Source organism: Theropithecus gelada, chromosome 15 (genome assembly GCF_003255815.1).
Source record: "Theropithecus gelada isolate Dixy chromosome 15, Tgel_1.0, whole genome shotgun sequence".
In the NCBI taxonomy this organism is placed as follows: Eukaryota; Metazoa; Chordata; class Mammalia; order Primates; family Cercopithecidae; genus Theropithecus; species Theropithecus gelada.
In genome coordinates this window covers 78,884,720-78,905,464 of record NC_037683.1, presented here as the reverse complement: position 1 = coordinate 78,905,464, position 20,745 = coordinate 78,884,720, and the positions used below count along the sequence as shown (strand labels likewise).

At 40.4% G+C, this 20,745-nt stretch overlaps 1 protein-coding gene across 1 annotated transcript in view; it reads right to left on the bottom strand.

Annotated features, from left to right (window-relative positions):
- LOC112607733 (histone-arginine methyltransferase CARM1-like) overlaps positions 1-20,745 on the bottom strand; it is a 271,632-nt gene that overhangs the window by 72,905 nt on the left and 177,982 nt on the right. The window contains 1 exon segment of the mRNA XM_025358879.1: positions 14,781-14,881. Within this exon segment, the coding sequence (XP_025214664.1) occupies positions 14,781-14,881 (101 nt within the window).

Sequence of the window (20,745 nt, the reverse complement as noted above, 5' to 3'; positions counted from 1 at the left end):
GTATGGTTGTTTAAGAGCAAAGTATTTAGGAGAGTTGCTCCACTTACAAATCAATCATGGAATTTTCTTGTTAAAGACAAGAGTTGAAACTTTCTGTAATGACAAGTAGCTGTCAAAATTATCCCATCCAGGAAGTATTTTTGAAAAAATAAACTTATTTTGCCATTCTGAAATGATGATTTTTTAGTAATGAATGCAAGAAGAACTATTTTTCAAAAGAAACTCACACTATGGAAAGAACATTTTGAAAGTGGCTCACTGGAACATTTCATTGTTATATGGTTTTATCGCTAAAAATTATATAAAAACCTTATATCTGCAAATTTTAAAAACTTGGCAATACAATTTTAAAACTTAAAAACAATCTTTCAAAAGAATAATTTAAATAATTTTAAGTCTGTTTCTTAAAATGTAAAAATGCCACACATCCTGATTCATTTGTAAGAGAGCTTCTGATTGACATCAGGACAAAGAGAAATGCATTAAATGAATTTCACATGCTTCGCATAATGGTGAATGGGTTGAAAAGTGAATATTATTTACTTAGCTCAAACCATTTTACTTTTCTTCCATTTGAATTTGTATATCTGATGTTTGTTTTTTAACAGCTGCAACAGCCCTTATAACCAAATATCAAAATACACTTAACATGCAAACAGATCTTTAAATCACAATATCACCAAACAGTCAATCAATATGTTAAATTACATAACACTATAGGTTTCTGTGTGCCATTAGTGAAATCTATAGATTTTTAAAATATTGTTTATTTCATTCTTATATTTTCTCCCTCTTATTTTTTATATTATCACACTAATACTCACACAGGCTACAACATGGATGACTGGAAGTACATGTTGACCAGAAGTTTACTTTTGTTTTGGAGGTATGATTTACATATAATGAAACACTAATTTTAAATGTATAGTTTGATATGTTTTAATAAATATATATATCCATGTAACCACCACCACAATCAAGATATAGAAAATACCCATCCCCATCAAACTTCCTACATGCCTCTTCACAGTTCACAGTTCATCCTACCCCCCTTTAACATCCACCATCCCTCAGCCACCACTGATCTGCTTTCTGTCACTGTAGATTAGTTTTCCCTGTTTTAGAATTTCATACGAATGATTCATACAGTATACGCGTCTTTCGATTGGCATAATGTTTTTAAGATTCGTCTATATTGTTATGTACATAGATAGTTCACTTTTGTGGCTTAACAATAGTCCATTGTTTAGATTCACCACAATTGGTTTATTCTTTCATTTGTTAATAGGCATTTGGGTTGTTTCCAGGTTTTCAAGTACAAATCTTTGTGTGGACATAAATTTTCATTTCTCTTAGGGAAACACAAAAGAATAGGATTGCTGGGTTATAGGGGAGTGGATGTTTAATTGTGTGAGAAACTGCCCAGTTATTTTTGAAAGTGTGTCATTTTCTATTTCTACCAGCAATATATGAGGCTTCCACTGGCCCCACATCCTTGTCTACTTGCTTATTGTCATTCTTTTAAATTTTAGCTATTCATGGGTATACAGTGACATCTCATCATTTTAACTTTGGAGAATGTTTCTAACATACATAAAGTGTGAATACAGTAATACACGTATAGCTTCCAAATTAAATCACTACGTATATATTGGCAGGATCGCCCCAAATGTTCACTGGTCATGATACCCAGCCAAACCCTTGGAGATATACACGGTAATGTCCAGGTCACTGCCTTAAGTGCTAGCTACCACAGTACTTACAAATTTGTTTTTTCAGATACTACAGCATGAAGGTTTTAGAGTTTAAAATGTTGTATTTTTAAGGAGTTTAAGGAGGAGAAAGAATGATTTTCTTGCTTTTACTTCTAACTTTGGTAGGTGCTAGCAGAGGCTGCCTATCCACTGGGGTAGTGAGGAGACTATGCAGCGTGTTTTCGCTCCAGTGTTGTACCCTGTAGTGACAGCTTTGGTTTCACCTGTGATTGAAGTTCATTTGCACAGAGGGTGCCCCTAAAGAAAAACACATTTCCCCTTCCAGCATTGCCCAGAAGGCAGCTGGGCCCCAGCAGTTTCTTGGACACTTTACTTGCCGTTCACACTAAAGTTTAGGGACGCTCATCCGTCATTTCACGGCTTGTTGGCAGAAAAACAACAGTGCAAATACCAAGAAACCTCAGCAGTGAGTCAGTTTCAAGCAGGTCAGATGTCCCGTAATATGCGCAGTGTGATAGTTTAATCAGAGAATCATGCGGTATTATTGCTTCTGCCTGAGAGGAGAGCTTTTCTTTTCAAGAAAGCGCTTTTCAGATAGCTATTAGGTTGCTGAATGAGGAACTGCACAAAAGAAATGCTGGCTCCTTGTGGTCTTTCAGATCATTAAAAAGTAACCCAGGTGGCAAAACCAGTTATCATTTTCTCAGCTACAGTAGATAAAAGAGCAAGACTGGACACCAATCTGTGGCTACATGATGGTAAAACCATCAGCCCAGAGCAAAACAGGGTTCATCAATTCCGTGGAAAATACAGAGTCAAAGAGATTACCTGGCATTGTGCAGGCACCAACCTGTTGATTTGACTGATTTTGCTTTTTCAGATGTTGATCTAGTCTTGAAAAGTCTCACACACCCAAACTCACTGATCCTGATTTTCTCTCTGTTGCAGTACCTTGTACATACAGGATAAAATTCTTGAGGTACCCAGCTGGAAAAGGAAAAGTTGGGGGGACGTGAGGCCAATTCCCTGCTAGGGTTAAAGGAGTTCCAATACATTGTTAGCAATGATTAGTAATCAACCATCTGAATGCTTTTTAGTTTCATTATAATACAGAAATTATTAGGAAATAATTTTTAGGCAGATAGAAAGGGCAAAAGGAGTTCTTGGAAAGGCTTTTTTTTTTTAAATAAAAGCAACCCCCGAACCATTTATTTTCTAACAGAAAATGGCTTGAAGGGCCAGGTCGGCAAGATTTGATATGCAAATGCTGGCCATTAGAAACGGTCCACCCAATATGGCGATTCCTGCCTCCTTCTTCTTGTCACCAGGTGTGCCAAGAGTCATGGCTGCCTCCAAGTAACACCATGTGTTCAGAACATCATGGAGACCCATATTTGCATACTAAAGGGGTAAGGTAGGAGGGCCCGGTTTTTCCCGGGCTACCTAAATGACACACCTCATCAAAACCAATCCCCTGGGCCCTATGCAAACCAAACACCGCCTCCTACAGCATCCCAATATAAGCAATCACTTTCCATTGCACAGGAGATTTCTCTTTATTTGAGTCTCCCCTCCCTCTGTCTCTGTACAGGGGAGCTATTTTCTTCGTCCTTCCTTCTTCTTGCCTAATAAACTTTCTGCTCCTTAAAGCCACTCCATGTGTATTCATGTTGTTTTATCTAAATTGGCATGAGACCGAGGGCCCTGGTATTCCTCCAGTCACTGAAGCCATATCAATTATTTAGTGTACTTAAATTATAGTCCGTCCCAATGTTCCTTCTTTTCTTGCCAAGAAAACATGCAGACTAATTACAATCCCCCTAGAATGTGTGGCTGCTGCAGTAGAAAAATGCTTTAGATCAACAAGCATTTTCTCTAAACATGCTGCTTCTCTCCTGTAATGCCCAGAATCAAATGGGTCCTTAAATAGGGGCCCATGACAGCAATGCACAATAGTGGCTTCTAGGAGCAGATGGGTAAGCAGAAAACTAAAAGAGGAAGGTAGGTGGCTGAGAGAAAGACTTTGGCTTAGAAAAGTAGATTTCAGAAGCTGCAAAGTGAGCTAAGGAAGTTGCTTGAATTGTGGTTTAAATACTGAAATGACAGACATATCAATGTTGGAAACAAGAACAATTTCTCATGGCAGAGGTCTCTTAGTCTGTTTGTGCTGCTCATACAAAATACCCGAAACTGAGTATAAAGAAACGTATTGCTCCCAGTTCTGGAGTCTGGGTAGTCCAAGATTCAGGTGCTGCAGGTTTGGTGTCTGGTGAAGGTCCGTTTTACAAAGATAGATCTGTCTAGGTGTCCTCATATGGTGGAAGGGATGGATAAGGTCAAAAGGGGATGAACAGTGTCCTCATGCATCAAAGAAATGAAAGGGCAAAAGGGAACACCCTAAACTAGTTATCCCCAGCTCTTTTCTAGGGTACAAATACATTCATAAAGGCAGAACCCTCATGACTTAATCACTTCCTAAAAGGTCTTCCCCACCTCTTAATACCATCACAATGGAGATAAAGTTTCAATAGTGAATATTGTGGGCACTGATACCATAGCAAAAGGAAAAGCAACTGGGGATTTGGACAAACTACTTAACTTCTCTAGGCTCCCTCTGTTAATTAAGGAAATTGGATCTCAGCTTCCAAAGTTTTTCTTGATCTCCTTCTGCAAGCAAAAGTTAATCCAGAAGCCCAATAAGTAAAACTGATAGAAGGGGTGTTGTTCTCATGGTAGAGGTTTTTGGGGAGGTAGGCTTGCTGTTGAAGTTCAAGCTCCCTTACCCTTCTAACTTAGTCCCGGAAGGAACTTCTTGGTGCATCTTTCAATAGCACTGTGGTAAATCATTTTTAGGGGTTGTTTCAGTTTCGATGTTACATAATCCTACTGGTTCTCAAAGTGTGATGCCAGAAGCATCATTATTAGACATGCAGATTTTCAAGCGACTCCCCATACTTACTGAATCAGACACCCTGGAGATGGGCCCCAGCAATCTGTGTTTTAAAAGCCCTTCAGGGGATTCTAGTGCACCTCTTTGAGAGCCATTGTTTTGCTCCCCAATGCTAAAGAGCTGTGTTCCTTCTGAACAGTTGCCAATACTGAGACCATTCAAGGAGAATTGAGTAGACTGGGGTAAGCAAGGAAAGAAGCAAGTGGGGAAAGAACTTAGGAACAACTGTGAATTTCTCCTGAGAATCAGATACCAGAGAGCTGCTCAAGACACTGCCCTGCCAAGTCTTTAGATCCTTTGAGAAGAGTTGGGAAACAAGTACATCCTCAGCATCTGTAATGTTTGGGTTTTATTTAAAAAGCAGTGACAAAGGACATTTCAACATGCAATTGAAACACCATGCTCTTGAAAAAAATGTGCTCTGCCTGGCCCTGTCCTCACCACTGTTGCCTAGTGATCCCCCTTCCATGATATTTGTTTGGTTAGTTTATACAGAGATATGGATGAAATGAGGCCCCATAATAATGTCAATGATAACCATGATGACAATAATAGCAGTAGCTGGAGAATGGCAGGCACTGTGCTAATTTACATCGGTTTTCTTATTCAATCCTTATAATATCTTTATGAGGGACTATTGTTATCTATAATTTTATAGGTTAAAAAAATGAGGTCAGGAAAGGTCAAGTAACTTGTGTGGTAGGCAAAATAACGGCTTCCCAAAGATGTCCACATCCTGACTCCTGAAAACTGTTAATGTGTCATATTACATATCAAAGGGATTTTGGAGATATTAAAAATGGTGAAATGGGGAGATTATCTTAGATTATCTAGAAGGGTCCAAAATGGTCACCAGAATCCTTATAAGAGGAAGGCAGGAGGGTCAGAATCAGAGAAGGAGATATGATAATGGAAGCGGAAGTCAGAGTGATGTAGCCACGATCCAAGTAACGTGGGCAACCTCTAAAGGCTGGAAAAGGCAAGCAGCTGATTCTCCTCTAGAGTGTCCAGAAAGAACAGATTTCTGCAACACCTTCATTTTAGCCCCATGAGACCCATTTCTGACTTCTGACCTCCAGAGTTGTAAGATAATACAACTGTATTTTTTGTTTAGCTACTGTTTGCATTAATTTTTTACAGCAGCAATAGGAAACGTAATACATTTGTCAAGGTCACACAGCCATTAGGTCATGGGGCAGGGATACAACGTTACACTGTCTGATTCCAGAACCCACCCTCAATTTGAATCCTTGCAAAGGTATTTAGGATCTACCCTACAGGGATGTGAATGTCAAGCGAGATGAAGACACATGGATTCTCTCTCCCAAGTTGTCTTTTGTCCTCATCAATCACCAATCTAGCTATGAGAAGGCTCTTTATTTCTTGGATGAGGCTTTGTGGCAAACAGTGGGACATTCCACATGGACTACTTTAAACTCCTCCTCTAAATGTATTACTTGCTGAATTTGCCAATGGAGCAGGGTTCCTCTTTGGATGGCAGAACTGTCTCTGTGTTTAAGTGCTTCATAACAGGTTGCTTGGTAAGTGAATGGTTTTTCTCTTCCTTCCTGAATGAACTATCTACACGGGTAGGTGCTAGTCAAACACATTCACTTCTTCACTTTCAAGGGGACAACCAGTTCCTGCTTACCTGGACATTCTAGAAGGAAGCACCAAGGAATTGTTTTCACAAGTCATGCCCCACCTTCATGACTACCTTCTCTGAGGTTCTTTCTTAACTGTGTAATGTGGGGATGGTATTGTTTGCTCCAAGCACCACAAAGACTCTTCCTGAAGATCTATGAGTTTATAGATGTGGAAATGCTTTCAAAACTCAAAAACTTCAGCTCTGCCAAATGCTTATTATTGTTTCCTTAACAGATTCCTTATTGCCACCTTTTAACTTCATTGTCAGTGCAAAAATAAAAAGTGTTGACAGGCTGGATGGAATCTTGTGACTCAGGCATTTGGTGTCTGTGGGAGAGTGAGGAGGAAGGAGAAGTTAGCAATTGGAGACACTTAAGAAATTGGAGAAAAACCCTAGCTCAAAGAGTTGAAATCAGGATAAATTCATACAGAAAAACTTCAAAGTATATGCTTTTTCTAGTGTTCAAGATTGAAAATGAGAAGTACCTTTCCAATAATTGGCCTTCAAAGCATTTATGAAGACATTATCAACACATTTAAGATGGAGGACCCCATGTGTTTTCAAAAATCTCATTGCTAGCAGTAAGACATGAAAAATGAAAAGAGGGCCGGGCGCGGTGGCTCAAGCCTGTAATCCCAGCACTTTGGGAGGCCGAGGCGGGTGGATCACGAGGTCAGGAGATCCAGACCATGCTGGCTAACCTGGTGAAACCCCGTCTCTACTAAAAATACAAACAAAAACTAGCCGGGCGTGGTGGTGGGCGCCTGTAGTCCCAGCTACTTGGGAGGCTGAGGCGGGAGAATGGCGGGAACCCGGGAGGCGGAGCTTGCAGTGAGCCGAGATCACGCCACTGCACTCCAGCCCGGGAGACACAGCGAGACTCCGTCTCAAAAAAAAAAAAAGAAAAATGAAAAGAGGACCATTTAAGTTCTTCTCATCCTTCAGGATCCAATTGAAGTCACATATCTTTTCTGAAGGCTTCCCTAACCACCCCAGCTCATGGGAATGGTTCCTTGTGTAGACATGGCATGTTTCATCTCTGCCATTCATGGGCACTTGGCATTCACTGTGTGTCAGGAATTTTATTTGTTTGAAAACCAACTGGATTTTAAGTTATGTGCTCTATGTCCTCCCAGGTCTTAGAATAATATAGACTACATCAGATCAGGTGATGTATTCAATTTCTAGAAAACTTTTGCTTACAACTAAAGGACTCATACCATATCGCCTTGTGGCTTTTCCTAAGCTTTTGGTATTATCCTGCTTGCTCCCTCACTCTAACTATCCTCCTTTGATTTACTGTCATCTTTTCTTTACCTTACATCAGCTTCCTTTTGGTAGCCCAAAGTCAGAATCCTGGATCTTGAAGTACATGCTGTGACATACCAGACCAATCCTTGCTTCTGGACCAAGGTACCCATTCCCCCAGCTGCTGGGAATACTGGCAGATGATGGCTCTCAGGTGAGTCATATTCTAAGTGCTGCCCAGGAGAGCCATCTTACCCAAGGTCACACTTCTTCCTCAGTGTGTGTGCATAAAAAAATGTGGAATATAAAGTTCCCCGCCTCAAGGTGGTTCAACTCTGAAGGGCCACCCCAGCTCAAGAACTCCCTGTGCGATTGGCTGAGTCCTTTAGTATGACTATATTGCAGCTTAACTCCCCCCTCGGCCAATCTGTCCTGCTTCCTTCACTTCCCCAGAAGTGAGGCTCCTGAGAGCTTTCCCAATATACTTCCTGCTTACAAACCTCCACATAAGAGGATGTTTCCTAGAGAAGCTGCTCTATGACAGATCTTTCGTATAAATAAGAGGACAAACAGTGTCCACAGCAAGGAAGATTGATGGAGGCCTGTCTCACCTAAAGTCAAGCCAGACCAATCTGGCCACAGCTACCAATTCCTGGCAGTGAACACAGCCATCATTCTGGCCATAACATGCCAGAAAGGTGAACTTTGGCTATTTGTGGTCTCTGTCATTGCTCTCCAGTAGAACTTTCTGTGCCGATGGGAATGTATTCTACGTCTTTCCTGTCCAATGCAATAACCAATAGCTACTTGTGGCTACTGAGCACTAGAAATGCTATGGTGACTAAGGAGTTTAATTTTTTACTTTTATTTTTATTTTATTTTAGTCTCACTTTGTTGCTCAGACTAGAGGGCAGTGGTGTGATCTTGGCTCACTGCAACCCCTGCCTCCTGGGTTCAAGTAATTCTCATGCCTCAGTCTCCCGAGTAGCTGGGACTACAAGTGCTTGCCACCATACGTGACTAATTTCTTTTCTTTCTTTTCTTTTTTTTTTTTTTTTTTTATTTGAGGTGGAGTCTCGCTCTGTGCCCAGGCTGGAGTGCAGTGGCATGATCTCAGCTCACTGCAACCTCCACCTCCCTGGTTCAAGCAATTCCCCTGCCTCAACCTCCCAAGTAGCTGGGATTACAAGCACATGCCACCATGTCCAGCTAATTTTTTGTATTTTTAGTAGAGACAGGGTTTTACCATGTTGACCAGACTGGTCTTGACCTCCTGACCTCAGGCAATCCGCCTGATTTTTTGTATTTGTAGTAGAGACAAGGTTTTGCCATGTTGGCCAAGCTGGTCTCAAATGCCTGACCTCAAGTGATCCACCCACCTTAGCCTCCCAAAGTGCTGGGATTACAGGTGTGAGCCACTACACCCAGCCAGGAATTTAAATTTTATTAATTAATTTATATTTAAATAGCCACATGTGTGTGATGGCTACCATATTGCACAGAGCAGCTCAAGATGATGAGCTGCTCTACAGAGGGCATGTCACAACAGTTCCAGTTCCATATGCCTTTACTTCCACCACTTCATGATCTGGAAGACACTTGGTCTGACCCTTAAAAATCATTCTGATGAGGCATATCTAGGAACTGTATACTAGTGATGTCTAATTATATAGTGGCCCAATAATGACTCTGAACATTGTTAAATCTGAGTGCCAGAGAACTTTGTTGTAAGTTTAAGTTGATTATAGCACAGAAATCTAGTCATAATCACTCACTTTAATTGTCTTTTATTCTGGTGACCCTTTAAGGAGTTTCTCATTTAGGTAGAGAGATATAACATCTATCTGTGTATAAATTGAAATTAAGGAATTCCCTTTTCTCGATTTTATACTTGTATAGATTTCATGAATGCTTACTTCTTTTCCATTTTGTCTATATAATCTCGGGGACTTTGCTTTATGTTTCGTATATAAGAAAAGGAAAAAAAGAGCAAGAGATAGCTTCCAGCTTGAGGTGGGAAGGTTCACAGCTTGGAGACCCACGGGAGATCTTTATCCTGCCCTGTTCCTTAAACAGGAATGATATCTTATTACTGACCCAGAAATGTCACATGGGACCCACAGTGAGAGCATGTAGCCACACCTTGCCAAGCTTGTGACCACTCCTGCAAAAACATGTACATGCATGCCATACAGATAAGAAGTCATTGCCATCAGCCTGCCTACCAAGGACCAACCCTTACAAAATCAGGCTGTTCTACTAAGTGAAACTGAAATTGAATTCAATGCAATTTGAAAGTATTCTGTTTACTTAAAGCCTAGAAGCCTGGCGTGTGAAGAAGAATCCAGGGACAGGAGATGGTTGTTAAATTTGTACATTTTTCTTTCTTGTTGCAATTTTATCTTTGCCGAGAAATTTAATGAAGACTCCGGAGAAAAGAATTAAATGTCTGCTGGTTCAATTACCAAGTAATGAAAAGGTCGAAAGGAGCACCATGCACTGTGTGCGGAGCTGCTAGTTCAGCCTATTCTTAGAGTAAAATTCTTTTCCGTGCTGTTCACAGTCGCATTTTGCCACCCACAAACTGTACAGATGAGTGTTGGTGTGAGAAGCAAAAACCACGTGCTGGTACAGATCATCCTCCACAAGGTGAAAGGGCCTTGGTCCCTGGGGAGCATCTCATGACACCCACGCAGGAGCTATGGGCAGAGTAGAGGCCATGGATTTCAGGAGGGACCAGTCTGTTGTTAAATCCACACTTTGAGAAGATTCTAATCATCCTTGGCGCTGAATACATTTTTAACCAGCCTGTTCTTAGGACCACATGCAGGGGAAGCCTCAGGAGCAAAACAGACTTGCGAGCAAGGATTTCAAGGGCTCCCAGCAGTCCCTGACAGCATTTGGAAAACCACTGCTGTCCCCAACCTGCCCCAGTTGTACATAGAAAAGAAAGATTCCTGTAACACACAAATCCTCTACAGAAGCTAAAACCAAAGATAAACTATGGTGCTTTGGAATTCCTTAGAACTTTGGTTCTAATGTTTTCAAAATCAAGCCTCCAAGAGACTGAGGCAGGAGAATCGCTTGAACCCGGAAGGCAGAGTGTGCAGTGAGCCGAGACCACACCACTTCACTCCAGCCTGGGTGAAAGAGCAAGACCCAGTCCCCCCGCTGCCACCACCCCAAAAATCAAGCCTTCCTAGAAATACTATGCAAGGGAAGGGAAGAGGCAGTTAAGTATAGACTCCTCTCACCTCAGCACCATGGTGACAGTCTCCTTGCTCATGCTGGGACCACTGCAAACACCTGTTACCACCAACACTGAAAGACTGAATGAGAAAGTCATCATATAGCTTATTCTTCAGCTTTAAATCAAGTTCTCTTTTGGTTATATAAAAGTCTTGTTTTTAGGAAATACACACTGAAATGCTTAATGATAAAGGGTTATGGCTATGATATATATAACTGACCCATAGAAAAAGTATGTGTCTCTATATCTCTGGACATACATGTATGTGTTCATATACATACATGTATATGTGTTCATATACTTACATGTGTGTTCATATACATACATGTACACTCATAGTGTTCATATACATGTGTGTTTTTCATATATACATTCATGTTTATATAAATGTGTCTATATGTTCATAAATGTGTGTGATCATATACATATGTGTGTTCATATACATATGTGTATACATATTAATATTAATGTATGTTTGCATGTGGTGGGAAGGCAAGCTAGAACAAATGATAAAGCAAACAGGGTGAAATGTAAACAATAGGTGAATCTAGGGAAAGGGAATTTGAGTAGTCTTTGAGCTCTTTTTATTTACTTATTTGCTTATTTTATTTACTTATTAGAGATAGGGATTTGCTGTGTTGCCGAGGTTGGAGTACAGTGGCTATTCACAGGCACAATCACAGTGTACTTGCACTTGCTATGGCTGGAGACAGGATTATGGCTCAGGAAGGTGAGAATATCTCTAGCTAATTTCTTCCTCTTTTTCCTTAAAGTACTATATCCAAGGACATTAGATGTTTAAGGTTTTAAAAGTAGCTAAAGTATCTCAAACCACTTTAAAATATATGAAAAAAACAAACTATATGAAGAAAAGAAAACTCCCAAATTATCTATGCCACTCTTTTATTTTATTTTTTGGTCTCTTGTATAGGATACAACAAGATCAATACCTTATGAAAAATCAAAGCTCTTTGAATATAGGAAGAGACCTTGATTGTTACTGTTTCTCCTGTATTGCCCAACAATGGAATTGTAGAGTGCAATTGAGTAAAGACATGAATAAATGAATAAGCAGCACCTAAAATAAAGTTCTAAATTCAACCCCTCACCTTGAGAATTCATTTTAAAATCTACTAATATCTAAGCAGAGGCATTTTTATCTATGGAGTTCTCTCTACATATTTTTATCCTCCTTTTCTCTATTCTTTTTTAGACCTCTGTATCTAAAGCTGACTAGGGCCATTAGGAAAGAGAAAATGTAAGGTACAAAAGGGGAGAAGATATTTGCTACATACATTACTGATATAGGATTAATATCTAGAAAATAAAATTCATTCCTACAAATAAATTAGAATTAGACAATTCAAAAGAAAAATTGTCAAAAACCTGAATACGCATTTTACTGAAGAGAAAGCACAAATGGCCAAAATGCTTGCAAATATGTTCAAAGTCATCAGTAAGTGGAAAAAGCAAATTAAAACCACAAAGATCCTGTCATAACCACTAAATTGGCAAAAATTTCAAAGTCTGACAATACCAAAGTGCTGACAAAGACATAGAACAATTGCACGCATATACTGCTAGAGGGAATAAAAATGGGCACAGCCACTTTGGAAAACAATTTGGCATTACATAGCAAAGTCGAAGGTATGCACACCCTATGACTCAACATTTCCACTCCCGTGTATGCCTGAGAAACTTCAGCAAAGACGCAGTGGAGACCGTGTGCAAAACTATTCATAATAATACTTTCATAATGGAAGCCATCCAAAGTCTGCCAACAAGACCAGTAACTTGAGGCATATCATATCACGAGACACTCTACAGCATTGAAAATGTATAAACAACAGCTGTATGCACCAACAAAGATGGCCCTCAGGAACACGATGTTGGGTGAAAAAAAAGCAAATTGCAGGAGAATGCATACTTATGAGCCCATTGGTGGAAAGTTCATAAGTGATATGTTTTTAGGAATAGAAATATATGTGGTAAAAGTATAAAGAATAAGAGAGTGATAAATAAAAATTCACAGTAGTGACTACCTCTGTTTAGGGCAAAAAAAGTAATGTGGGCCGGGCGTGGTGGCTCACGCCTGTAATCCCAGCACTTTGGGAGGCCAAGGCGGGCGGATCACAAGGTCAGGAGATCAAGACCATCCTGGCTGACACGGTGAAACCCCGTCTCTATTAAAAAAAAATACCAAAAATTAGCCAGGCAGGGTGGCAGGCCCCTGTAGTCCCAGCTACTTGGGAGGCTGAGGCAGGAGAATGGCGTGAACTCGGGAGACGGAGCTTGCAGTGAGCCAAGATCATGCCACTGTGCTCCAGCCTGGGTGACAGAGCAAGACTCCTTCTCCAAAAAAAAAAAAAAAAAAAAAAAGGAATGTGATCAGGAAGGACAAGGTACATGGGCCTTTAAAGAAAATGCTAATGGTCTATTTCTTAAAAGGGGAAGCAGGCACACATTCATTGTATGTTTTTCTTTACACTATATATATACACACACACATATATATACATATATATATATACACACACACACACACACACACACACATACCCACAAATATTATTTGGCGTGTAGTCAATATTCAATAAAAATGACATTTAAGAACTGGTGAAGAAAAAAATGACTGAAAATATTTTCTTCAGGACTTGCTGGAAAAAGAAAAGAAAATACAACAACATACCAAGCCATTAGACTCTGACAATCTTTCCCTTCAAACATGCCAGAGTTGTTTACTTGTCTCTGGGTTCCTCTTTGCTCACTTATGCCAAAACCAACTATCACTCAGAGGTACCAGTTTTCCGGACTGGAAGAGGGTTTCATGATGCTCATCTGAAGCAGCAGCCAAGCTTTTCTCTCTATCTGTCATCCTACCCCTCATTAAAATTCAGCCCTCCTCCAGGTATGAATGACAAGCACATTACCCTGTTCACACGGGTGCACACATATCCAATTCTGCAGTTTGATTGGGTTATTATTACATCCAAATATTACTGAAAGCCATTATTACCTGACTCTTGACTTTGACTTATTTTATAATATTTGTACACATTTCATAACGATAATAGAGCACTACATTTAAAACAAATCTTCTCCCTCTCCTCCAATCAGAACCTGAAATCTTAAAAAGCTCCCTGAAACACAGAAACCTGTCTCTTCCTCTTACTACAACCATGTAGCAACAGCCCCTTAAACCAAAAGTAAAATTTAGAGTGGTGTAGCTATTGTCATTACAACACTTAAAAGGAAAAAAATAAATCTAACTGCAGTGAAATATTACTCCTCACCCGGATAATTAAAAGAAAACATTCATGCCTCCCTTCCTCTACCCCAGCTCCATCTGCCACCCAGTGGATGGGAAGGGAGAAGATTTTGCTACAATTTCAGTATCGTGACAATTAAAAAAATTAATTTTTTCATATCAATCACTATAGGGAAATCAGGCTTGATTGGTGGTAACATTCCAATACAGCAAAAATTAGAGACTGGTTTTATTAGTCCATTTTCACACTGCTGATAAAGACATACCTAATACTGAGTAATTTATAAAGAAAAGAGGTTTAATGGACTCACAGTTCCACGTAGCTGGGGAGGTCTCACAATCATGGTAGAAGGTGAAAGGCATGTCTTACATAGTGGCAGACAAGAGAGGATGAGAGTCAAGCAAAAAGGAGTTTTCCCTTGTAAAATCATCAGATCTTGTGAGACTTGTTCACTACCATGGAACAGTATGGGAAAACTGCTCCCATGATTCAATTATCTCCCACCGGCTCCCTCCCACAACACTAGCAATAAAGGGAGCTACAATTCCAGATGAGATTGGGGTGGAGACACAGTCAAACCATATCACTGGTTAAAAAAAAAAATTATTCTAAATGACCTACGTGGAAGACTCCATCGCTGGGTACCCTGAAGTATACTGAAGACCCACTTATTAACTGCCTTAAAACTACAACCACTTACCTCAGCATACTGTGCTGCTGAACTGGCTTCAACTGCATAAACTCTCCTAGCTCCAGCCTGTATGGCAAAAAATGACAGGATTCCCGATCCACAACCAACATCTAGAACCACCCGAAAGGAAAGAAGACAAAAAACAAAAAGTGTGAAAACACAAACAAGTGCTTGGCTACTGGCACAAAGCCAGCTTTGGGTGTTGAGGTCAGACTTATTAAAATACTAGCTTTGATGTTTCTAGTGGCCTTACCTTGGCAAGGTTATGAATCTCCGTGAACCTTGTTTTTCTCACATGTTAAATGGGGTTAATAACAAACACTCTTAGAATTGGATGTAGAGATTAAATAATATGAAAGCATGCAAAGCACTTGGCACATAATTGATGTTTCACGAATTATTGCTATTATGATAGTTTCTTTGTAACATGGACTGCTTTGAGGATGCTTAGGGCCAAGAGAAGTAGGTGTCACAAATGAGCTTGCTCCACCAATTCTATCAGCATAAACAAACAAAAACAGTGGCCGGTAATTTTTGGAATGATATATCTAGGTTTAGAAATCACTGAAGATAGTCTTGAAAAATTCAAAAGCGAGGTGTGTGCTTTTATACCAGGCCCCCTCCATAAAGTTGGAGAGGTTTCTCGGAGGGTAGGAGCAGATGAAGGTAGTGGAGTGATGAAATTTTTCTTCCACTCTCTGTGTTCAGATCTGGATCTTAGATCAAGAAAACCGCCATTTACTGGCACAAAAAGGCCAACACTGAACCCTGCATGCAAGGGGTGGATGGTATGTGGTCAGTCCCTTTCTCCAAGCACTGCTGGAGCTAAGGCTCGAATCTCAGCCTGATCATTGAAATTTTGAGTTACTGTATTTCTGTCTCATTGATGCCTTTTAGTCTCAGCATCTTTTGGCACTAACTTTGAACAAGACATTTTACTTGGCTTTACCTCCTCACAATAACAATATGAGTAGACAACATTATTATGCCCATGTAATAGGTTAAAAAAAATTCCTGAAAATCGGAGACACTGAACAACCACCTCAAGTTCAGCTGGCAATAAATAGGGAGGCTAAGAGTTGACTCTGAACATGTCTGCCTTCATGCTCATGTTTTTTATTATCATACATTGCTTGCTGACATTCGCCTTCTATAAAACTGACATTTCAACACGGCAATACCAATAGACAATGGTTGACAAGGAAACAAAGCAGTATGTTTGTTGGAAAAATTAGAAAAGTTAAAAAATTATAGCAGGAAAATTTGCCAAAACACAAGAATTATTAAGATGTGTGTGTGTGCATTTTAACTGCAATATCACACTGTGATGACACAGATACTGTGCCATTATTCTAAGAGAACATGCTGTTAGTAATGGGTTCACAGTGCTCACTTATATTAATCTAGAGCTGTGGCTGTATTCCATACGGTTTCCTAGGGTTTGGGTAATTAGGAGCATTACCAATTTAAAATGTCACCCAGACTCCAAAATTGGCTATCAGGCTGTCTATACTTTTAGAAATAACAGTATTCTCTTTTCCTCATCCTCCCCAGGAAATACATCATCTTCATGTGGCCATGGTCTGTTGTAAGAACACTCACAAGTGCCATTTAAGAAATGGAGGCTGTTAAGTTGGAGAATGCAATCCACGGTCCCAAAGAAAAATGCACTACATTCAGAAGAACCTTTCTAGAACTTTCTTCGATTAAAAACACAACACTCTAAATTTCAAGTTCAGCCCAGGGTATGGATGCAAAGTTAAGAGACAATGGAAATTGCACCTGGATGCTCTGGGAACAGGTGCCCTGGAAATGTGTAAATGAAGTTCTTTATCTAATTTATTAAGATGGCACAAAGCACATCTTAGAGCAGTGTTTTCCAGTTCTCGTGATGCTGAAGACTAAAAACTAAAGGAACATCTCACCATTAGCAGAGAGATGGGGGAAAGGAAATTGGGAGAAAGAAAAAGAGACAGAGATGGGAGGGAGCCTTATGTGGTTGGGCTTTTGGAAATTTGGTCCATTTGGTAAAAAGATACTTTAACAGACCCAGGCCATATCTAGAGAAGTAGTGACAAATTATAAGCTGAGAAAATTTTCTAAAAATGCAAGCCAAAGTAACTTTAATCATTTGGCTATTTCAAAACTGAGTTAGGCCTTGAAAAAGAATCCAATCTTTTGCTAGCACTGTCCAGATAAGTCCATCTGCTGCCCACTTATGTGGATATTAAAAAATCTTAACAAGTAAATTTTCAGTCATGCCACGGGAAGAGACAGTGAGGAGGTAGAGGGACATTTCCCTTTCTCTACATAAGCCATGCAACTTTGGAAAACAAAGCCTTGGAGGACCAAGGATAAATTCTGTGGGGAAAACACCCTAAGAGTCAAAGCAAATACTTAGGCTCTAATGGAAACACACTACCTCAGCCCTTTCCATCTGTGGTTTCCAAGACTGTGGAAGAAGAAAAGTCATTAACACAGGTAATTCCATTATGCTTTCTTACGTAGCACCTTAGGAAGCATTGGAGCTGCCTCTAATTGTATTTATTTCTTCTTATAGAGGTAATATTGAGCTCATTTCTTATTCTACCATTGGTAGGTCATCACAGAAGTGGATATATTTCAGGAACTTAGCAGTCATTGAGTTATACTTTCATGCTCTGGGAAAAAATATCTCCCCTCAGGCAGAGGCAAAGTAGAGCAACTAAAACCCTTTTATATGTAGAGCAGTTTGCAGTTGCCAAAGGATGTTTGCCTGACATTATTTGATCTTCATGCCTCTCTGGAATAGAGAGTACATATAGTTTTGTGCCCATTTTATTGATAAGCTGAGGCTCAGAGATACTAAGTAGCCAGCCTAAGTAGGTAGCAAGGGTTGGTAAGCAGCAGTTGGCAGAGTTAGGATGAAAATCCAGTGTTTAACTCTTTACACAACTCTCACTCTCTTTTTGTACAGAAAAAAAAAGAGAAATGAGTGTACTGTGAAGAGATGCAAATCTGGCCGTATCACACTTCTAACAGTTCCACACATCTGGGGGAGAAGGAGAAGGTCTCTCTGGTATGTTGTCCTGAGTCCTGAGCCATCCAGTAATGGCTGACCTTTTTAGTCTCTTCTTCTTTACTCCTCTCCTTTCTTCCACACACACCCTAGGCTAGGAATCACGTCCCTTTACTTCATTCTGTGCTCCCTCATGTGCAATTCCCTGTGGCAGTGGGAGCCATCACCCCATACCAAATGTTCACGCTCTCTCAGAATGCAGCTGCCAGGAAGCAGCTGCCTACCCAAGACTACATCTCTCCACCCCCTTGCATCTACATGCATGGCCAGTGGAATGTGAGGCAAAGTGATTAGTGTCACTTCTGGGCCAAGGTGGTTAAAGGTCCAGCATACATTCCCTGCACTGAAGATGAAAACAGCCTGAATCTCTGGATCACCACTTTGGGAAGAGCCACTCAGAACACACTGGACATGGCATGAGCAAGAAATAAATTTTATTATGATAAACAGCTGAGATTTAGAGATCGTTTTAGTAGTAGTTGGCATCCACTGATCAATACATTGCCCCTAGATAACATTCCCTCCTCTCATTTTTCTACCTGGGAAACATCCTTCAAGACCTAGCTCAAATCTCATATCTCAGGGATGCATTCCCTGATTCCCTAGTTGGGGTAGGCTGGGTTCTCTGGCACCTTGCATGCCACTCTCTAACAGCACTTATCACAGGATATGACAAGTAGTTATTTACACAGTTGTCTTTCCTGCTTAGCCTGTGAGCTTACCAAAGACAGGAGTCACATCATCTCTCAGTACCTAGTGAGCACAGTAGGAAACATAAAAACCATTAATAAATATTTGTTGCCTAAATGACTGAATGGGATGGCCCAAGATAGCAGTCTTCTAATTCCAACATCATTTTGAAATATCTTCAGGAAAGGCCTAAGACTTTTGTCTGCCATTTGGACTCTGGAAATGCTCTTGCATCACAAGGCAGCACCCAAAGAGGATGAGCTCAGCATGCCCTTGCTTCATTCAAGATTCATAGCCTGTAATGTTTCACTGAACCTTCCTTGTCTTCTGCATTCGGGCCTCTTTCTTATTTCTTGGCCTCCATGTTACCCCACGCATCTGACACTTTTTAGTCTTGATTTTCATGACCTCTATTCTTCCTCCTTGACTATGATTGGAACACGATCACCCTTCTGACTAGCTGAGGTAGCCTTCCGCCAAGTCCTTCTGCCTGAAAACAGGCGTTCTTAGAAGACTTTATGCTCATTCCTGCCACAGGCCTTAGTACATTCTGTTCCTTTTGCTTGCTATGCTCTCCATTACACACAATCTGCTTTCAGTCTGCGGTCATATTCTTTCACTTACTCAGTGACTATTGTGCTGGATATTTTCTATTTGCTCCTCCAGATCTATCCTCCACTCTTCTCATCTTGGTCTTTGGCAGGAGCCTGACCTATATCGACCGTAACAGTGGGCTTTCTTGCCACTGGATTCTAGTTGGGATAAGTCAAGGGAAATGACAATAGGAGATCAGAGGGAGTGAGGATGGTGAGGTCAGATTATTTATTCTTTTGGCTTCCTTTTTTCTGTGTCTCCACGGTTCTTGTCGGACTCCCATCTCTTACAGCTCTGATATTATGTCACATTTCCAGTAGCTACCTTTAGGTCCAGATAGAATAACAGGTTCACATTCTTGCTGGTAACAGAGTGCTTCACTATCCCTTCTTTGTTCCCCTAACTCTGCCTACATCTTTGTAAATAGTCACGTTATCTTTAACTCTCATTAAACACCCTGTGTGATGGTTAATACTGAGTGTGAACTTGATTGGAATGAAGGATACAAAGTATTCATCCTGGGTGTGTCTGAGTGGGTGTTGCCAAAAGAGATTAACATTTGAGTCAGTGGTCTGGGGAAGGTGGATCCTTAATCTGGTAGGCAAAATCTAATCAGCTTCTAGCAAATATAAAGCAGCCAGAAAAACTTGAAAAGGAAAGACTGGCCTAGCCCCCCAGCCTACATCTTTCTCCTGTGCTGGATGCTTCCTGCCCTTGGACATTGGACTCCAAGTTCTTCAGTTTTGGGACTTGGGCTGGCTCTCCTCGCTCCTCAGCTTGCAGACAGCCTATTGTGGGACCTTGTAATCACATAAGTTAATATTTAATAAACTCGCTTTTAGATAGATAGATAGATTATAGATATAGATATGGATATATCTCCAATTAGCTCTGTCCCTCTAAGAGAACCCTGACTAACACACCCTGTCATGTGTGCTGTCTCTCTCCTGCAGGGACCCTGGCTGTTAAACCAACTCATCCTTAAGGTCACAAACATCTCCACCTTTTAATCTTCAGTGTAGGGAAGGTATGCTGGACCATTAACCACTTTGGTCCAGAAGTGACACATCACTTCCTCTTACATTCCATTGGCCATGCATGTAGGTGCAAGGGGGTGGGGAAATGTAGTCTTGGCTAAGTCCCAAACATCTCCCCTGGTCTTTGCTCTCCTACCATGCTAAGTCCTCTTGTTGTATACTTTCTTATCAGCATCTCTTCATACTCTTTCTTCATAACATTCACCAGAATTTTAATTTTTCATATAATGAGTGATTATTTGATTAATATCTGCTCTCTCCCCTGGATAGTAATCTTCATTAAAGGAGAGACCCCATCTGTTTCTCACTATTGAATCTGACATGTAGTACAGGGTCTGGTGCACAGTGGAGACACTCACTAAATCTTTGTTGAACAAACTGAAGGAATGAAAAGGTCTCTCACTACCACAAAGAGAGGACAGATTCATGATCCAGAAAATATAGTACAAATCTGTCACCTTGCTGAGAAGCCACCTTATACCAACATAAGTCCTCACCAACCTAGTGAAATTAAGAATCTTTCAAAGGATTACTTTCTTTTGACCTTGCCATACTCTCCCTATATTACCATCCAGTTAGGTCTTGTGGACAATCA